The following is a 19,907-nucleotide window of genomic DNA, read 5'->3' as shown; positions in this document are numbered from 1 at the left end:
TTCCCAACAATGATGTGCCATTTGGTGGCAAATGGGTGCACAACATTTAGGACCCAATAATATACCGACATTTGGCATTGATTAAAAGTTTAATAATTAGATTAAACCACTAGTAAGTCTGGTACCAACTAGTGACAACAGCAACGATTAGTCGGTTAGTCGACTAGTCACACATATGCCTACTGTAGGAATAGTGAAAGGTAACTAAAGCACAGTGTTGGGGAAAGTTGGAAATATTAATTAAAATGTTGGCTGCTGTGCTTAAACTTTATTATTTTAGTAGAACTCCTTATTATGCAAGTTTACCAGAAACATTCAGGCATCATCCAGCTTTTACCCGACCAATAAGTGTAATGGGTGCAGTACCTAAACATTTCTTTGTACCTGAGTCATGAGAATGTGAAGAAACTATGCAAAATATTTTCTACCATCTTTTGGTGCCATTTATGGTCGACGTGCAACTTATTTTTAGCAAAGACATAGTTGTTTAGGAGGTGTTCCCATCTGCACTAAAAGATGGTTTACAAAACTGTTAATCGAATAAATAACTTTGAATGAAAACCCAATAAAGTTTTATTAAACTGTCTGTTTAACAAATTATATGAATATTTTAAACACCCAAAAAGCGCTTGTTAGGCTAATTTGATAAAAAAGTTAAAACACAAGCTTCACTATAAACACTAACTGCTAACTTAATTTACCTCTGCAAATTGCCAATTTGGCTGAGGCTGCAGCTGTGCTCTTTCTCTAGCAGCAAAATCCAATGAATCCACATCAGCAGCATAGGAGAGGAGAATGAGATGGCTGAAAGCATCTGATTTCTTTGTTATTCACTCACTGTCTTCATTTTAAATATTTTTTTGGTTTGACAGTTTGGAAAAGCATGAGTGAGATATGTGCTGCTGGTAAATAATACTGTTGTGCTCAATTACAATTCTGTTCAGATGTTTTTCTTTTTTATAAAATGGGAGTATTTAAAACAATGTTTAGCAATGAAAAATGACCGAAAAGACTACTAATACAAAAATAAGAAGCATCAGTAAGATGAGTATAAATTATTGTTTAAACCCTGATTACCACCTCACTGCTGAGACCTCAGTAACCGATCACCCCTAACACATTGAGGCAAAATCTTTTCATTAACCCATGTCCTTGCTGCTAACATGGAGTCATGCTTTGAAAAATTTCTAATAAATTAATTTTAATTAATAGTCTGGTGTGTGAAACCTAACTATCTCTTAAGCTTTATACTTATTTATTTAATAAATGAATAAATAACATAAGGACATTCTAAGTTCTGAATTAAGATAAAATGCAGTTATAGTTAAATCTTAGATATGTGCATTATATACACTGACAATGTGATGTAAATGATAAACTTTCCTCAGCCATGGCCACGGAGGAAGGGGGCAAGCACGAATCAGTCAGCAGTGTAAAGAGGACCCAGGCCATACGCAGGAGACACAATGCTGGGAGCAACCCTACACCACCACCATCTACCATGGGATCACCTCCCAGGTTTGTCATCTAAGCAAAGATGTCCCTATATTTCTGCCATGCCTTCCATATTAGTATGTTTACATTATAATGGACATAAGAATAACAGCCCAGATTAAAATTTTGTCTATATAAAGTCGTATTTTCATTAAATAATTCTAATTATAGCTCATGGAGGATGTGAGCTTTAGGAGGACTGAGTTTAGGATTAAGATTAACTGCTGTATTCATTTGTTTGCTTCCTGCAGTCTCCAGGACCTCCAGCGAGCTCGGACCTCCTCTCATTCACGCACCCGTACACTTCCCTCAGCCTTACAGTTTGCCTCTTCACTTCTACTACCCCGCAGTGGCATCCATGAGGCTTCAACATTTGACGACACATCAGAAGGGGCAGTGCACTATTTCTATGACGAGAGTGGTAAGTACCTTGTCTTGTCTAGACAGTCATTCTGTTTATCCTATTATTAAATGGGCAGATATGAGACTGAATTCATGAATAGTGGACTCTCCTTGAGTACCGATTCTTAGGACTTGCTACCTTGAAATGTTACCAGTCTGTTATTTGAGCTATTATTTTGAAGCATTATGTAAAGTAATTGTAATGTAATGGTCACTGGTATTTGAATCTGCATAAAGAAAATCACTTGTCAGATTGCATTATTGTATACTCTGTCTGTGATTGCAGATTTTACACTGTTGAGGGTATTCATTTCTGCTGTATCTCTGTTATATAACAGGAGTAAAGAGGTCCTACACATTTGGACCTGCTGGAGGCGGCTATGAGGACCCAGTTCAGTAAGTTATAAAGTTTTTATTGCCAAGTGTCTTTCTTTTCTACAGACTACGAGAGTTATTGTTGTCATTAAAACATTACTAACAGCTACATTCAAGGCTGTGAAATTTTACACTTGCAGAGAAAGGGAGAGGCAGTCCCAATCTTCAAGCTTCACATCCACTGAGGTCCCAGAAGGGGCACCAGTCCTGTCCATGCTACAGCCCAGACAAGGGGCTTTACAGGGGATGCAGGTGCGCAGGGTGCCTCTGGAGATGCCCGAGGTTAGCAGTGCTTCATTGATTATTCCAAATAGGACATCAGTCGGCACATCAAAGCTAACTATCACAGACGGTCCTTCTAGATCCTGTTTCCTAATTCACACAATCTCTGAATTCTTACCTAGTTTGATCTGGATCACGAGTCTCTACAAGAGTCCCAAGAAAACACTTTGATGATTGAGGAGAAAGCCAAACCTAAACAGTACTATCGCTTTTGGGTGCTGCCTGGAAAGTGGCTGAGAGTCCGATATGATCGACTGGCTCTGCTTGCCTTATTAGACAGGTAAGACAAAACATTGGAAAAGAGAATGGATTACATTTTATTTAGTTACCTTTTCTCTGTGACAGCAAAGAAAAATGTACAAAATGTACTCTGTTGCCCCTCAAATAATTAATACATAACAACATTTGTTTTTGTTTTAGTTTTGACAAATTATAATTTCAAGTAAATATTTAACTTATAAAAGCAACTGAGTTCACTTTTAAACAGGTCCATGGTTTTGATTGAGAATTGATAGAGAAGATGGATTAACAAGTCCAACAAATTTGTTCACTCTGTATCATTTCTGAAGGCTGCTTTTCCTCTTACACTGAAGCAAAAGATTTTCATTCATAAGCAAAGTTCTTTTAAAGGATCAATTTAAAATATTTTCACTAAACAACAACTCAGAAAAATGTTATCCTGTGTTTTTCTTTCAAGTACATAGAAGCTTGTGGCATGATATTATACAGGATGCATTGTAAACTGATTTAGATGAAACTTTAAGGTTTTACTGTAATACTGATACTCGTTTTTTTGTTTTTTTTTTAATGGGTTGTTTCGTTTGTAATGGATAAACCTCCTCATTGTCACAGGACTTATGTCCAGTAGGATATTGACTTAACACTTAATACACATTTGTTTAAATTTTTTTCATGAAGCACATTTTATTTACAAGTCAAAGACAAAATTTAGATATAATTTTGAGGTTTCTCAAATATGTACTGCTGCACCTTACTTTCCCAGGAACCGCCGTGTGGGAGAGAACGTGTTTGCTGTGGTGCTGGCCAGCCTGGTGGCATTCCTGGGGTTCCTGCTGCTGCTCCAAGGCTTTTTCAGGGACATTTGGGTCTTCCAGTTCTGCCTGGTCATTGCTAGTTGCCAGTACTCCTTACTGAAGGTACCTCTTATTTATGTTGTTTCTCTTACCAAAAGTCTTCAGCAAGTAACTTAATAATCGTCACTGTATGACCAAAACTTGTGTTCTTACAATGTCATAACATATAAGTGCTCAGTCTAAACTAAACTCTGAACCCCCGTTTGGTCCTGTGAAAATCTCTAAACAGATCGCGCAGATGGAGATTTGGCAAAATCATATCCTGTCGAATTTAATCTTACTTAGAGCTTAGAGATTTGATGTTCATTTAAAAGAAAAAAGGGGGAAAAACAAATGGTTGTCAGACTTAGCCTATGTAAGACCGTTATAAGACTTTCTCTTACAACGCATCCTCTGTCAAGAGTACAATAATTGTGCAATTTAAAACAAGTCCAGTAATATGATACTGGACTTGTTTTAAAGCAATCTTTTAACATCATTGTTGTAGGAAGACTAAGTGCTCAAAATCCAGTCAAAGAGTCACAACAATTTTCAGTTAACCTGGTTAGCTAGAGCCAAGCAATTGTCGTTCCTATTTTTAACATACACGTGAAAGACATGAAGCCTAAATTCCCTGCCTCTTTGTTTTAGAGTGTACAGCCAGATGCAGCCTCTCCCATGCATGTGAGTAGTAGATTTAGGAATCCACATTTTATAAAATACTTTTGACCTTAAAATTATGGTATAACGTTGTTTCTCTCCTTGTCTGTTATGTAAAAGGGGCATAACTGGATCATTGTGTACAGTCGGCCAGTCTACTTCTGCTTATGCTGTGTGATGATCTGGATCTTTGACTTATCTGGGCGCTCTGGAAGTCTGCAGCCCTTCTCTCTCTATGGCATCATCATCTTCTCTGCGCAATTCCTGCTCTGTGTCAGGGATGTGCTCATTGGTCAGTATTATTCATGGATTCTTTTACATCAGGTTGATGTTCAGATTGACAGTGCTAGCATTGCTACATGCAGGTCTATCTTTCTTATTGCAGGGTTAATTAAATAGCCCTTAATATATCCTGATTGTAACACTGCTTTATGCAGGAGGAGGATTAGTGGGTTTTTAAACTGTAACCCATTTTTAAACACAATTTCCCCTCTTTTCATCCAACAGTGTTTGCCCTGTGTTTCCCAGTCATTTTCCTGTTTGGGTTGCTACCTCAGGTCAACACTTTTGTGATGTGTCTGCTGGAGCAGATTGACATGCACATTTTTGGTGGAACTGGTAAGAATATTATTACACGAATGGGATAATCGAATACTTGGAAGTTGAAAGTGTTAGACCATTTTTAGGAGGACCGTTTAAAAACCATGTGGTTATTTGAACACATCCTTGTGTTTATTGGTACATTTGAACACAGCAAAGTTTGTTTTGTTTTTTTAAAATGGTCACTACACACTATCACAGTAGGCAGTTAGATGTATGGTTATTGTTTCCGCCTTGGGAAGGCCTGGCTTCAGTAAACAATGCAAATAAAAAAAATTTAAAAATGAGAGATTCTGCTTGTGCATTGCTCAGAGAAACTAGTAAAAACAAATACTTTGAGTATTTCTGCCCAAACAGAATAATGAGAGTTGTCTATCGTTTGTGTCGTTGTGTCTCACCCATACCAGCCTAATTGTGTCTGATCTCTCTGTATTCTTTCCTCAGCCACTACCAGCCCCCTTTCATCTCTGTACAGCCTCATACGCAGTGTGCTAGTGGCTGCCCTGCTGTATGGATTTTGCCTCGGTGCCATAAATGTAAGTTGAACCGACTGATTGTCCCAGTTCGCACCTGTTATTAATGTGCGTCATGGGTGATCTGATCACAGGTAGACTGCTTACTCTCCACATATGTCTCAAGTGATCATTTGTGATTGCGTGTGACTTCCCGGCTCGGCATCTATGCAGACATACAGTATTATGTGTGTGAGCCACCACCCTCTTCTGCAGCAATTTATTGAAAAATGAGGAAATACGGATCATATGCAGGGCAAAACCAGAGTTTGTACAAGTCTTATGAGCTTGATAGTCAAAATTTAGTATGAACACCTTTATTTTTTAATATTATGACCTCCTAGGCAAGCATTGCTGTAATTGTTAGCGCTCAGCTGTAAAAGGCTGATGGGGTATTGTTGTCACCCCTCTGGGTGGGTGAGCAGGTGACGTGAATACAGTAACTAACTAGAGAGTGAGGCGATGTAAGGTTTTCAGTATGGTCGAATGATTCATTGGTCGGTGCTAAGCGGCTTAACAGAACATTCTTGTCCAAGGACTGGCCTGAATGAATGAAAAAGCAGCCAATGGCCAAAGAGAAAACTTTGAAAGCCTGGATACCTATTGCTCAAGATCACTTTAAAAATTACAGGTCTAACTCCTTCGAAGCAAAATATAAAGAAATAAGACTGTGTACTGTAAAACAATATTATTTCAGTGACAAGTGGGTTTGATTTTTAACTGGTAAAAGGTAGAAACTTCCCCTGACTATTCAGCTGGAAATTAAAAGAAGAAATCAAAACAGTGCAAGCTGTGTTTCTATTCCTTGACATGTTCAGGCAAGCCAAGTCACCAAAAGAGCTGTTAATGTGTGATTATGTTAGTGTCAGGTGTGAACTTACTGAACACGACATGGAAGAGTTTGAACGTGTTTTTCCTATTACAGTCGTCTATTTGACTCCCCCCCCCCCCCCCCCTTTTTTTTTTTTTTTTTTTTTCCCATCAGGCACCGTGGGGGGACGCCCATGTTCCAGTACTGTTCTCCGCGTTTTGTGGGCTACTCCTGGCCTTATCCTACCACCTGAGCCGCCAAAGCAGCGATCCTACCATCCTTTGGTCAGTATTTCCTGTTTCATATCGGCAATGATGGTCTTGGGAGTCTTTATTGAATCTTCTTTTTAGATCCAGAATAGATTAACAGTTACTTAAAGAAGTCTATATAGCAAGATAGATAGCAATAGATGGCAAGTCTAAAGTGTAGTTTGTGTGTTTTACAAAGTTAGCTACAATCCAAGACATGAAAATGATGCTAATGGCCAAGAGACACTGCTGCTGTCTTGATCATCTGTGAAGACTTTGATGATAGATTTTATCTTTCTGTGGTATTTCTTGTAACTCTTTCTTTTATGCTTTTTACCCGTAACATCAGGTCACTGGTCCGGTCTAAATTATTCCCAGAACTGGAGAACCGAAACCCAGAAGAACCCCCTGTGGAAATCAAGGACCCTCTTCCTGATAAGCTACGCAACTCTGTGGTAACTACTGTTGTTCACCAGCCTGCAGTTTAATTTTTATGTAATGATTTAATTAGATTTAAAATCAATCTGTCTATTTATAGAAAGAGATTCTTCATTCGGACCTCGTCATCTGTCCCCTCATGGCTGTGATTACCTTTGCCATCAGTGCCAGCACAGTTTTCATCGCTCTTCAAGTTAGTTGGAGCAGTATGCATGACCTTACTCTCGCATCATTTTTGTATATAGACTTAATTAAAATGTTCCTCTTTTTGCTCTTGCTCCGCAGCCTGCTCTTAGCGTTGTCTTATACATCCTGGCTGGAGTTGTTGGCTTCATTACACACTATCTCCTGCCTCAGCTCCGCAAACAGCTGCCATGGTTCTGCCTGGCTCACCCTTTGCTCCGCTCCAAAGAGTATAGTCAATTTGAGGTCCGAGGTGGGTGTCTGATTGCATCTTTTATCTTCATTCACATGCACAGAAAAATAACAACATCTAGAAATACATGTATAGTATAACAGGCTTTGGAAACTGAAATGTTATAAGTTGTTCTAATTACAAAAAGTAAGATCTTCAGCTGAAAGTGCTCTTGAGAAAACACTCCCGGCAAACTTCATAGGCTGCTTCACCAGACAATACATAACTATTTTTAAACGACAGTCAGCTGCATATTTTGAATATGATTTGAATATCATTGATTTATTAAGTAATATATATTAAGTAATATATACACTCAACACTAAAAATAAATCCGTTATTTTATCTCAAGATTTTTGTGTTAGAAGTTGTTTAAAATGATCAAATTACTGTCATGTCTTCTTGAGTTTATCTTTAAATATTTTACAGACAATTTTTGCAATGTTTTTAATGGTGCTAGTCAGCCACAACTTTAAAAGCATCTGCTTAATATTGAATAGATTCTCCTTGTGCTACTAGAATAGCTCTGATTCATCAGAACATGGACATTGGAGCCTTGGGGTGTCTGGCACTGAGATGGTGACAGTGATAGTTCCTGTGGGCCAGTTTAGGCTTGATTTTTGAAATTTAGTGGGCAGGCCTGGTCTCTTTATTGAATTCTTCAGGCAATTTCTAAGCATTTTTGCAGTGTGGTAGAGCATACAAGCCTGCTGGAGGAGGATGGGTGTTTCTGGGAGTATCGTTACAACCCAGAAACATCCACATGAATCCCAAGTGAGTAACACTGATCTCACAATCCTGCAGTGATGATCAGATCAGTTTTATTCATGTCATCTGTCAGTGGTTTTATTGTTGTGGCTAATTAGTGTATTGAACCTCTTTTAAAACTTCACTTTTCTTTTTCTTCACAGCTGTGGTGGGATATCTGCAGTTTGTGAATTACTCCACATTTGTAACATATTTTTTTCTTTCTGTTTGACCCAGATGCTGCTCAGTTGATGTGGTTTGAGAAGCTGTACGCATGGCTTCAGTGTGTGGAGAAATATTTTATCTACCCAGCTGTAGTGCTGAACTCCCTGACCACCGAAGCTCGAACAGTGGGCCAGAATCACAAAGAGCTGGACATCTAGTAAGCATTTCCTCGTCCTGGTTCTGTTAATATTTTAAATGTTATACTGTTATACTGTTTTTTATCTCTGCTCCCTGTGGACATGTGCTGTCTGCTGGATGTGTTGAAGTCTCCCATGTGTGCCTTATGTCCCATCTCCCTCTGCTGTCTTCTTTTTCCCATCATCCCCAACCGGTGGTGGCAGCTGCCCCTCCCTGAGCCTGATTTTTTTTTTTTTCTTCTTCTGGTCTTTTGATAGTTGGTGTTTTCTCTAATATTGTACCCCCTTTCCCTACAGTATAAAGTTTCTTGTGGGGACAGTTGTTGTGATTTGGCACTATATACATCCATTCGAATTGAATTGATTTAAAAATGTGAACATCAAGAGAAATTTGTCAGGTTTTATTTCATTAAACAGTGTAGTAGTATATTGTATGTTACTTGTGATTTTCTTTTCTTTGAAGAAGTAGTAGTTTGTTTTTGTCATTTTCAAAAAATGAGTGTGAGAACCACAGTGAAGATTTTTACAGCAGTCGTGTAAAAAACTGATGATTCAGTAGCTTTTAAAGCTTCAGTTCATTCAGTTTTGTGCACTTTTCTTTGTGCACAGCTCCATTAAGGTCCCACCACAGCATTTCAGTTAGGTTCATGTCTGGACTTTTTTGGGGCCGCATTGCAGCATCTTAATTTTTTTAATTTTCACACATTTTGTGTAGATTTGCTGCTGTGAGTGGAATTATTGTTCTGTTGCACCAACTCACTTTTGGCTAAGGACACACTGGCTGATGATCACTTAATGAACTTTTTATTAGCAGCAACTTGCTGCTACTTACACTCTTAATTCTCTAGGAATTAAAGGTGGATTTCATTTTTCACGGGACTGTATAAAGTGTTGTGAAAACCTTTCTTTTCACATCACTGTAAAATTATGCACACTTCTCTGCAAACTCTAAAGAAAGGGGTTAAACTGTAGCACGTACACGCAATCACTAGCACCTGTTGTTGAATAATCAGTTCATTTCTTACTGTTGTTGTAACCATATGTTAGCATATGTTGATTTTTTTCTTCTTTCTCCCCTCTTCCTCGAACCCTCCAGTAGCCGAGCTTTCTTTATCTCGGTAGCTGGAATGAAGCTGCTGCGTTCGTCCTTCTGTACCCCATCGCAGCAGTACGTCACACTGTGCTTCACCACACTCTTCTTCCACTACGACTATCCACACTTCTCAGAGACCTTCTTAATCGATTACTACTTCATGTCCATTCTCTTCAGCAAGGTAAGAAAACATTTCATATTTGTAGCATTTTTCTCGTCACAAATGATTTTGTTCTACTTTAGAAACAGCTTCCTGCACACAAATAGTCTTAATCGTCTTATTTCTGTAGCAAATATTAATACTATTTTTACATGCGCATGTGTGTGAGAGTTGATAATGATGAATGTTTGAATGTTTTCAGATGTGGGACCTGCTGTACAAGCTGCGTTTCGTGCTGACCTACATTGCCCCCTGGCAGATCACTTGGGGCTCAGCCTTTCATGCCTTTGCTCAGCCCTTTGCTGTGCCCCGTATCCTTATTCAGCTTGATTTTGTGATAGTAGGAATACACCAGTGCCAAATTTAAGGTTGATAGAGTATAAGATGGCAAATTGTAGCTTTAAGATGTGACAAAGGTATTTTATGTTGCAAGATTATTGAATTGTTTTGCATTACTGCACAGAGGTTATTGTTATTTTGTGCTGTATTCTTTATTTTGATAGTCTTAAGTGTCAGTGAAGTTATTCAGTGGAGATTTTTGTTTTGCTTTGGGGGTTTTGGTGACATGTCCTTAACTCTTGCTATTTCAGACTCTGCTGTTCTTTTTGTCCAAGCTGTCTTTTCTGCCATCTTCTCCACACCTCTCAATCCTGTCCTTGGCAGTGCTGTATTTGTCACCTCATACACCAGGCCCGTTAAATTCTGGGAGCGTGACTACAAGTATGTGTTTGGTTAAATAACCTTTGCAAGTGTGAAACTATATATCTTACACTCTTAATATAAATTAAATCTATTTGGTTTTAATCCTAATTTGTCCTGTTTACAGCACCAAGAGGGTCGATCATTCCAATACTAGACTTGCCACCCAGTTAGACCGCAACCCAGGTATGCCACAGTGTTCCCTCCTGACGATGCTTACCGATTTTTGTTATGAAATGAAGGTGACAGTCTGTTTTTTTTCTTATCATTAAGGTGCCGATGACAACAATTTGAACTCTATTTTCTACGAGCACCTGACCCGCTCTCTGCAGCACAGCCTCTGTGGAGACTTACTGCTCGGCCGCTGGGGGAACTACAGCACGGGCGACTGCTTCATCCTCGCGTCAGACTACCTCAACGCTCTGGTCCACATCATCGAAATCGGCAACGGCCTTGTGACCTTCCAGCTGAGGGGTCTAGAGTTCAGAGGTTAGCAGCATGCGATGTTTAGAGCTCATAAAATAGTAATGTAGTTTTTAGTTGTTTACCATCTTGTTGTGACGTGGACATCAGTCAAATGTTGTGAAAAAGTACTTATTATGGGGATGCGGTGCTGTAGCTTAATCAGTAGTTAAAAAGAGGTTTCTGATGGCACTAGTTTCCCTGGAATATAAAGCTTTAGGTGGCAGCAGACGTAGAAGTTTCTCGATTTAACTTGTCATAAAGTAAATGTTAAATAAATGTAAATGTCGTCACATTATTTCATGCCGATAGAAAAATTACACGATTGACGATGAAATTCGTACCCTGTGCAATTATGTCTGCCATTAAGTATGAAATCTCCGTGGAAAATGAAGGCTTGATTGCAGAGGAATGAGGGGGAGAGATTGGAAAAGTCGTCTAAAGCCACTTCACCTTCATATTTTGAAGATTACTTTGTGTTTAAGTTCTTACAGCATATTTTTATTCTTAAAAGAGACCAGTTTCACATCTGTCGGTTTATTTTAAGGTCATTGAGGATTCAAAAAAAAAAAAAGTTGTGCGTCAGCCTCTGAAGAGGTTGTCACTTGGCAAAGCGGGGCTTTATGATCTATAATGATACGACCTTAAAACTGATGATTTTTTTTGGTTAAGTTTAATCTTTTTTTTATTTTTTAGCTGAGTAAAATTATTCAAGGCCAAGCATTGAATGTGTGGGCAGTGAAGTGTTTCTACCTGTTCTTAATCATATCGTTCCTCTTGTTTCTCTCCTGCTGGAGTCTGTGACAGCTGCTAGAGCTGTAGGGTAAAAGATTATTAAATTTGACACTCTGACTTTGACAGTCATTTCACCAAGTTTCATTATAATGTCTCACTCTGTCACGACCAGTGAATGAGTGATTGGAGCTCTCTTTATGCACACAGCTTTTAAAGCGTTTAAAGAATATGATCACACTGTCACTGGATTCGTCGTATCTCAGAAATGCTTTGACCTATTGGAGACCTATTGGCATTTGGACACCACATCAAATAATTAGGTGGTGTTTAGCCTTAAATAAGCATAACATCTCTTATTGGTTATACCCCGTGTGACACATGTTAGCCTAATTTGGTGACTCTTAAAAACCTCACCAAGATTTTATTGATTTTAAAACTCATTAAAGTCAGTCCAAATTAGCTGAAGAGTCTCACGTGTTGACATGAAACCTATGTACAGCACCTCTTACCAGCGTAATTTTAGAAAACAAAAAAGGTCACCTTTTAACACAAGATGCTTTTTCTGATTTTATCAAAGTTCATTTTCTGCAAGGGGTGGCAGTCTAAGCAGAGATATCAACATTTCCCTTTCCCCAGCGACCTCCTACAGCTCATCTGGGCAGAAACTGAGGCGTTTCCGAATTAATGGAGAGCTATAATCTCTCCAGGGTGTACTGGGTTTGCCCCAGGGCTGCCTCTCAGTAGGACATGCCCCAGAACACCTCACGTAGGAGGCATTCTAGTCAGATCCATCAAACTACCTCAAATGTGGAGGAGTTAGTGGCTCTTTTCTGAACTCTATCACCTTATCACTGTGGGAGAGAGCAGCCACCCTTCAGAGAAGCTAATTTCCACCACTTGTATCAATGATCTTGTTCTTTCAGTCACTACCCAGAGCTTGTGACCGTATGGGAGCTGGAATAGCTAAAGATAATTGATACCTCTACCACAACAGACCAGTGCAGCATCCAGTACAGATACTGTGCCACTCTGTCAATCTCTTGCTCCGCTCCTCCTGACTCATGAATAAGACCCAGAGATACTTAAACTCCTCCACTTAGAGCAGCAACTCATCCCAGATGTGGAGGATCTCCTTCGTGTTATTGTACAGTCTTTACCTTAGAGTATAAAGCACCTTTAGATGACTGTTGTTCTGATTTGGCGCAGTATGAATAAAATTGAATTGAGTGAAGACACCCTTTTGACCTCAGACTTGGAGGTGCTAATTTTCCTCGCAGCTGCAAACTGCCTTAGCCCAAGCTGGAGGTCACAGGCTGACGAAGCCAAGCAAACCAAGAACAAAGACGAGATCCTGAGGCCACTCAAGCCAAAACCGTCAGCCAATTACAACACACGCAGAAACTCTGTCCATAAAAGTTTTAAACACATTATGCAGATATATATTTTTTTGAAGTTGTGTTTTCCAGGCAGATTGTGTCAGTGTCATCTGTTGGAGCCCTTTAATAGAGCAGCTAATCCTTATGTTTCACATCTTTCCAGGTACCTACTGTCAGCAGAGGGAGGTAGAAGCAATCACAGAGGGGGTGGAGGAGGATGAAGGCTGCTGCTGCTGTGAACCAGGTCACCTGCCTCACATGTTGTCATTCAATGCTGCCTTTGGACAGCGCTGGCTGGCCTGGGAGGTGGCTGCTACAAAGTACGTGCTCGAAGGCTACAGCATCAGCGACAACAATGCCGCTTCCATGTTGCAAGTATTTGACCTTCGTAAGATCCTCATCACATACTACGTCAAGGTGAGCCAATGTTGAGGAGCTGTTTTTACTCTGTTCTCACATCATGCTTTTTGCGTTTTATTGCAGTTGGTTTTGTTTACTTTAGTTGACTCGAGGCTGTTTTACTTCTGTGATGAAGAGCAAGTCATAGAAATTTAGAAGCTAAGATATGAAGCTAAAATATGCACATACTTGTAATCCTTGATGTGGATTTAAAGCTGTCTACAAAAATGTTTTCCTAGCGTGACTAGTATTTTGGATTATGTATTTGTTGCGTCCAATAGAGCATCATCTACTATGTGAGTCGATCTTCTAAGCTGGAAGAGTGGCTGACCAATGAAACAATTCAGGAGGCTTTACGACCTTGTCTCGGATCAAACTACGTAGACAGTGACCCCACCTTCAACCTGAACATTGACGAGGACTATGATCACAGAGCGTCCGGCATCACCCCGTCCTCATTCTGCATGGTTTACCTGGACTGGATTCAGTACTGCAACAGCAGGCGCCAGACAGTAAGACTCCTCCACAACATTTAAACTATAACGTCACATGCGTGGGTTGCATTTGTAGTGCTTTTTCCCTTATGCTACACATATTTTGATCATAACGGATCAAGTATATCTTGCTTTCATGTGCACAAGAAGATGCTATTTGGTCGCATTTTTCTAAATGACATCTGTTGTCTTCCACTTTATGTCTGTCATTAGGATACTTTTTTCATCATTACAAACAAGTGAAATGTTTAATAACAGAAATACAGAAGGCATTAAATGTACAACATTGCACAATTTATTCGTGCTTCACTGTGTTTTAGCCGGTGACTTGCGAAAGAGATTCTCCACTTGTCAACCTCTGTTTTGGCCTCTGTATCCTGGGAAGAAGAGCCTTGGGCACGGCCTCACACAGCATGTCAGCAAGGTAAGTTCACCAGGCCGCACAACCATGTCTGTCACGGTTGCTGATGCCATGCATATATATGCTAAGAATATGGCAGATTTATTGTTGTTTTGTTTGTTTGACAGCTTGGAACCGTTTCTCTATGGCCTTCATGCACTCTTCAAGGGAGACTTCCGCATCACATCTCCTCGTGACGAGTGGGTGTTTGCTGATATGGACCTGCTGAATCGGGTCGTAGCACCAGGAGTGCGGATGTCACTCAAACTGCACCAGGTACCAGAGAAGAAAACTAGTGCTGGAGTGCCAATATTTACTCTTTTTTTTGATACTGAAGTGAGACTGTTTGTATAATCTGTGTTTCTTTCAGGATCACTTTACATCTCCAGATGAGTACGAGGATCCTATGGTCCTGTTTGACGCCATCACTGCCAATGAGGAAAAGATGTTGATATCACACGAGGGTGACCCCGTGTGGCGAAGCGCTATTCTAGCAAACATGCCTTCACTCCTAGCACTGCGCCACATCATGGATGACGGCAGTGACGAGTACAAGATCATCATGCTTAACAAGAGATTCCTCAGCTTCAGAGTGATCAAGGTCGCAGCTTGTTACGTTTAGCACTTCTTCTTTTTTTGTCTTGTTGTCTCTGACTCATCACATGCCTGGATTGTCAGATCCTCATCTCTCTTTTTTCTGCCCTCCATAGGTGAACAGAGAGTGTGTGCGTGGGTTGTGGGCGGGGCAGCAGCAGGAGCTGGTTTTCCTGCGCAACCGTAACCCCGAACGAGGAAGCATTCAAAATGCCAAACAAGCGCTGAGGAATATGATTAACTCCTCGTGCGACCAGCCCATCGGCTACCCCATTTACGTGTCCCCCCTCACAACCTCTTATGCTGGGGAACACAGCCAGCTCCGCTCTGTGTGGGGAGGACCAGTCAGCCCACACAACATTTACACCTGGCTCATCAGCAGCTGGGACAGGTGCAAATTCTTTGCTTAAATAAATGTACACATGAGCTTTAAGAGAGGGTAAACATAACTGTAACATATGTCTCCCTGCAGGTTACAGAAAGGGTGCGGGGCTGGCTGCAACAGTGGGGGGAACATAGAAGACTCAGACTGTGGAGGCGGCTCCACCTCCATCTCCACCAACCCAGCTGTTCACACCACCCAGAGTACACCAGCCTCCAGCCTTCCACAGCCACACATCACCACTGTCCAGCCCTCAATGGGTAAGAACCGAAACAGAAATGGAGGTGTTGTTGTTAGCTTGTTATGGTCACATGAAGATGAAATGTACAAGTATTTTATTTTTAGGAGTTAAAAGTGCTTTTTTTCTTACACTTCAGGCACAGACAACCCTGTTGGTCCAACCCAGAGCTGGCATCACCACCCTCAGCCTCTCCCATTAGCTCTGCTCAGCCAGTCAGAGGGCAGAATGGAGGCAGGACTTCTCTCATCCCTACAGCGTACATCCTCCATCCAGGGTCTCCTGGGCCAGCAGCTGTCCAGCTCCCAGCTCTCCTTCAGCAGCTCAGTGGCTCCTCCACCTCTGCCAGGCCCGGAGCGCTTCTGCCCAGCAAGTCTCCTGGAGAGCTCGGGGCACAGAACGGGCCAGCGGGCTGGCCTTGGCCCGGGCAGCGGACTACACTATGAGAGCCACTTTAGCAAGTGGAGTTTTTCAGGGAGGAAGGGCTTTAATGGACCAGCTGCAACGGAGGGGGAAGGAGCACCATTACAGACCATACGCACACAGGTAAGGAGACTGTCCATAGTTGTTCAGTTCTTTAAAAAGATCCAGAAATACAGATACTCACGCTCAGTTCACTCTGACTCATAAATCACCTGACTCTTTCTCTATTAATCAAACAAATCCAGCAAATATAGCCCTCCTGTTGTTAGTAAATCCACTCAGACCATTCTGTTTTATCAGATCAGTTTTTTTTGTAGAGTTGCTTACAACTGAGTATTCGCAATATGCTAAAGTAAATAATCAGGCACATGGACAAAATGGAAAAGAGGAGTTTAAGAAGAATATGCTGTGTTTCTATGGTTACTGCTTCCTAGATTTGAGTCTTGCTTATGTTAACCCCCAAAAATTGTTCCTTAAAATATTTTAATGTCTCTTCAAACCCACTCAGGGCATTTTTTTAGAGTGTTTGGGGATATTTTAACAGACCAAATGTCTGAGGAGTTCTGAGACAACAGAACTGATAGATTGATCAGTAATGAAGTAAATCTTTAGTTATATTTCTGCCTACATGATGTCTTTACAGTAGACGGTAAGCAGACAGCAGACGATAGTCACACCTACTGAGATATTGCATTAAGCTCATTTGAACAGATGCACATATGCAGTGAGTGGCTTGTTGTTGTTCAGTAATTCAAACAGGAAGTGGTTTATAAATATGGCATGCTTTCTCAGATCATGATCCAGATTGCTCAGTGGGACGTCCTTTTTGTACCTGTGCCTGTGCGAATGACTTGATTTGCTTTTGTTTGGACCTCGATGATACAGATTTTGACAGCAACGTTGAATCATTTTGTTTTGTTCAGCTGTGAATATGAAGCAGTGGGCTTTTCTTTGCCTGCCTTGTTGGTCGTGCTGTTGATAAACGCACTTAATCGTCTTCTTATTATCAATCTGTCTCTTTCAGCCTGCTCCTCCTGCATCCCTACAAGAGGCCGGTCTAACGCAAGATCCACTGGGAGCCACTCAGACGACAGATCCATCCCCGGACCCTCCCACTCCCAGAGAGGAATCCACAGAGCTGCCTTTACTTGATCACCTGCGCTGAGTCTGCACTATTGACAGTTTCTACAGTGAAAGCACACCGCAGTCGAATGTGGACCGGTCCAGTCCGGACTCATTCCAGCCTTTGGGACTCATTCCATGAACTGTTGTTGAACTAACTCAGCGCAGCCACAGTTTGGAAGTCCTCTGATGGCACTTTGAATCAAGCGTGGATCTGGGAATATACACATCACTCTTCTTGTTAGTCAAGAGAGAGCTAAACATAGCATGCTGAGCTGATGCACGTCAGACCATGAAGTCATTTTAGCCAACCTGTTTATTCCAAAGTCAGCTTTCATCACAACTCGTAAGACCTGATGATGTACTCATTTTTAATTTTACATTTTTTTCTTTTCCTGACTGAGCACTCGCTGTCTCTACAGCCAACCATTTGGTTGTAAAAGTAGTGACAGGCCAGACAGGCCAGTGCAAATTATAAGGGATATTTTGCTTGAGGATTGTTTATTTTTCTATACTGGAGACTAGAGGACAATCTCTAACTTGACGTCTGCAGCAGCATTAGGTTTTTTTCTGTTTGTTTGGGGGGCCTCATAATAAATCCAGAAAAAGAAAAAGGACCAGTACATTGCTGTACGTGCAACTAAAGGACGCGTGGAGACCACAATAAGCCTTGTTTTTGTTTTCCCCCCACATGTAACCATCCTCGCCGGACAGTTGTGCATCAAACAATATTTCACATGACATATTGGCTAATTTCAGGAGCCTCCATTTCTTTTCCCCTGCACAAATACACATATTATATGAGGAAGAAGAAGAAAATAAAACAAGAAAACATTATTCTTGTACTCTGGCCCATTTTCCTGCAGAGGTGCCTGACTATATCAACAGTTCTGTCTTGGAGCAAGTTTCAGGGAACACCCCCACCCCCCCAAACAAAAAACAAACTCCCTTCCAACCCAGCTGACATGTGGTGCTTTTACTGCTAGTTTACAGCGTATGTAGGCTTGGACATCGTGGAGTCCTGTATCTGACTAGCAACCTGGAGAACTTCAGACAGAGCTGGTTTCCATTAATCAGGATCAAACAGAGGACGAGTCAAATCTGTGAAAAATTGTGTTGATCACAAATTCACAAGCTGGGAGTGTAAGGAACTTTTTTTTTTTTAATCCTCTTTTTTTTTCTTTGCTTTGGTGAGTGGAATGTCTTCTATTTTTTGTTTTTTACTTGAATCTTCACGAATCCCTCGGTGTCGAATGTGCACTGAGTTTGTTTTCTTTGGATTACTGATCACTAATGTCCTCCGTGATCAGATCCAATCAGCTCATGGCTTTCTGAATAGCCGGGGTCCAGGCTGCTTTGTGAGGAGAGCTGTGTTTGCTAGGGATGCACTGATGTCTAAAATAACAGTTTGTCTGATACCCATATATATTTTTAGCTGCTTGTTTTTCTTTTGTTTTTTAAGTTACTTATCCTCCTTTTGCACCAGGGAAACAAAAGACGTCTTCATTATGAAACTATTTTAAGTCCTCCTCCTCCATCATGCTGTTGATGTGACACTACCGACAACCATTAGCCACTGGTTAACCGACCATGTGATTGGCTGATACATCAGTGTATCCCCAGTGTGCTCTTTGCCTGCAGTCTGGGCCTTTCTGTTACTATACTACTGCTTCTGCATCTCCTGCTACTACTACTATAATACCCACTACTACTGCTGTTTCTACAACAGTTAAATCCAGCGTTTTAGTTGGAAATAAACAAAAGCTGAATAAATACTGAAAGCAAAGGTGGAATATTTATTTGATAATGTCTTACAGATGTCTTTAACGGGGTTTGTGTATATGGTGTGTTGATATATTGAGTTGGAAATCTGCCTTCTGTCTACCCTCCCGCCCCCTCCCCTCAGTTTGTTTGGTGTCGTCACGTTTGCACCATCTCACCGACGGCTCTTTTTGGTTATTTTTAAGTGTGGAACATAACTGGAAGTGTTCCTGAAATCGCTTTAAGTTTGTTTCTTTTCCCACGCCTTTATTTTTATTTTTTTTTACCACTGTGAAAAGCAGAAAACGGGAGAGTTTCATAAAACAAAAAAATAAAAGAAAAACTTGCAGTTCTGTCAAAAGATTTTAGCCCCAGAAGTTTCCCCGGGTCCACTGGCTTTGTCCCCGACGGTTTCCGGCTCTTCGCACTGGGTGAAGAATTCTTAAACGACCTCGTGCCATAGCATGAATCGCCATATGCTGCTTTTTCCTCATAAATGATTTGTTTGGGTTTTGGGGGGTTTATTTGTTTTTGTTTTTTTTCCCCTTCCCTGCTGGAAAGTTGGATGGAGGCCAGTGTTCTCAGGGTGTATACTGGGAAAGGAACTGACTGCTTCTGCAGGAAGACTTACAATAGATGCTCCCTTTTAGTCCCTCTTTTTAAGAGATGTTCTGCATGCTGTTAAAGGCAATTTTTTTTCTGCGCAGTGTCCCCCCCCCTTCCCCATCTAGCCATTTTAAGCTTTTTAGAAGATAAAGCTTAGCAGCCTCCCCCCCCCTCTCTTTCTTTTAATCTTTTGAGCAGCCCTTAGTTTTTTGGGGTTTTTTCTCCTTTTTTTTCGAGTGGCTGTGAAGAAACAGGTAAAAGTGTGTCAGCTTCCATCTCAAACTGCATTAGAAACTCCCACAACTCAGGAAAAACAGAGACTTTTCTGATCAGTGCTGTTTTCTGTTTTTCTTTTTTCATTTATTTTACTTCTAAACGACGGGGAGCTCGACTTTTGTTCAGTTTTGCTTTTTTTTTTGCCTTTTAGTTGGAGTCGGGGAAGCACAAGTTGACAGACAGATGTGAGTGTCCAAAAAAAGGGATTTCTTAATCTCTGACGTTCTGTACAGCATGTTTGTTATATAAATATATTTAAAATATAAAT

The 19,907-nt window shown here is 40.8% G+C and overlaps 1 protein-coding gene across 2 annotated transcripts in view; it reads left to right on the top strand.

Annotated features, from left to right (window-relative positions):
* LOC102210045 (pecanex 3) overlaps positions 1–18,977 on the top strand; it is a 29,154-nt gene extending 10,177 nt beyond the window's left edge. For both annotated transcript variants that reach the window (XM_005735382.1, XM_005735383.2), the window contains exons 8-36: positions 1,389–1,518; positions 1,746–1,915; positions 2,235–2,292; positions 2,412–2,553; positions 2,676–2,833; positions 3,557–3,710; positions 4,278–4,310; positions 4,407–4,578; positions 4,794–4,904; positions 5,331–5,422; positions 6,384–6,493; positions 6,807–6,912; positions 6,996–7,088; positions 7,181–7,331; positions 8,295–8,439; positions 9,516–9,693; positions 9,875–9,983; positions 10,263–10,392; positions 10,499–10,557; positions 10,645–10,860; positions 13,108–13,361; positions 13,625–13,855; positions 14,158–14,261; positions 14,366–14,513; positions 14,608–14,838; positions 14,948–15,222; positions 15,304–15,473; positions 15,591–15,997; positions 16,899–18,977. In XM_005735382.1, coding sequence (XP_005735439.1) covers positions 1,389–1,518; positions 1,746–1,915; positions 2,235–2,292; positions 2,412–2,553; positions 2,676–2,833; positions 3,557–3,710; positions 4,278–4,310; positions 4,407–4,578; positions 4,794–4,904; positions 5,331–5,422; positions 6,384–6,493; positions 6,807–6,912; positions 6,996–7,088; positions 7,181–7,331; positions 8,295–8,439; positions 9,516–9,693; positions 9,875–9,983; positions 10,263–10,392; positions 10,499–10,557; positions 10,645–10,860; positions 13,108–13,361; positions 13,625–13,855; positions 14,158–14,261; positions 14,366–14,513; positions 14,608–14,838; positions 14,948–15,222; positions 15,304–15,473; positions 15,591–15,997; positions 16,899–17,039 — 4,478 coding nt within the window. In that variant the 3' untranslated portion in view covers positions 17,040–18,977. The remainder of the gene's footprint in view (positions 1–1,388; positions 1,519–1,745; positions 1,916–2,234; positions 2,293–2,411; positions 2,554–2,675; positions 2,834–3,556; positions 3,711–4,277; positions 4,311–4,406; positions 4,579–4,793; positions 4,905–5,330; positions 5,423–6,383; positions 6,494–6,806; positions 6,913–6,995; positions 7,089–7,180; positions 7,332–8,294; positions 8,440–9,515; positions 9,694–9,874; positions 9,984–10,262; positions 10,393–10,498; positions 10,558–10,644; positions 10,861–13,107; positions 13,362–13,624; positions 13,856–14,157; positions 14,262–14,365; positions 14,514–14,607; positions 14,839–14,947; positions 15,223–15,303; positions 15,474–15,590; positions 15,998–16,898) is intronic.
* Positions 18,978–19,907: the final 930 nt, after the last annotated feature.

Source organism: Pundamilia nyererei, unplaced genomic scaffold, assembly GCF_000239375.1.
Source record: "Pundamilia nyererei isolate P.nyererei 1_Seehausen unplaced genomic scaffold, PunNye1.0 scaffold00064, whole genome shotgun sequence".
Taxonomy (NCBI): Eukaryota; Metazoa; Chordata; class Actinopteri; order Cichliformes; family Cichlidae; genus Pundamilia; species Pundamilia nyererei.
Note: the sequence above shows the minus strand (reverse complement) of the source record. Positions and strands in the feature narration are given on the sequence as shown.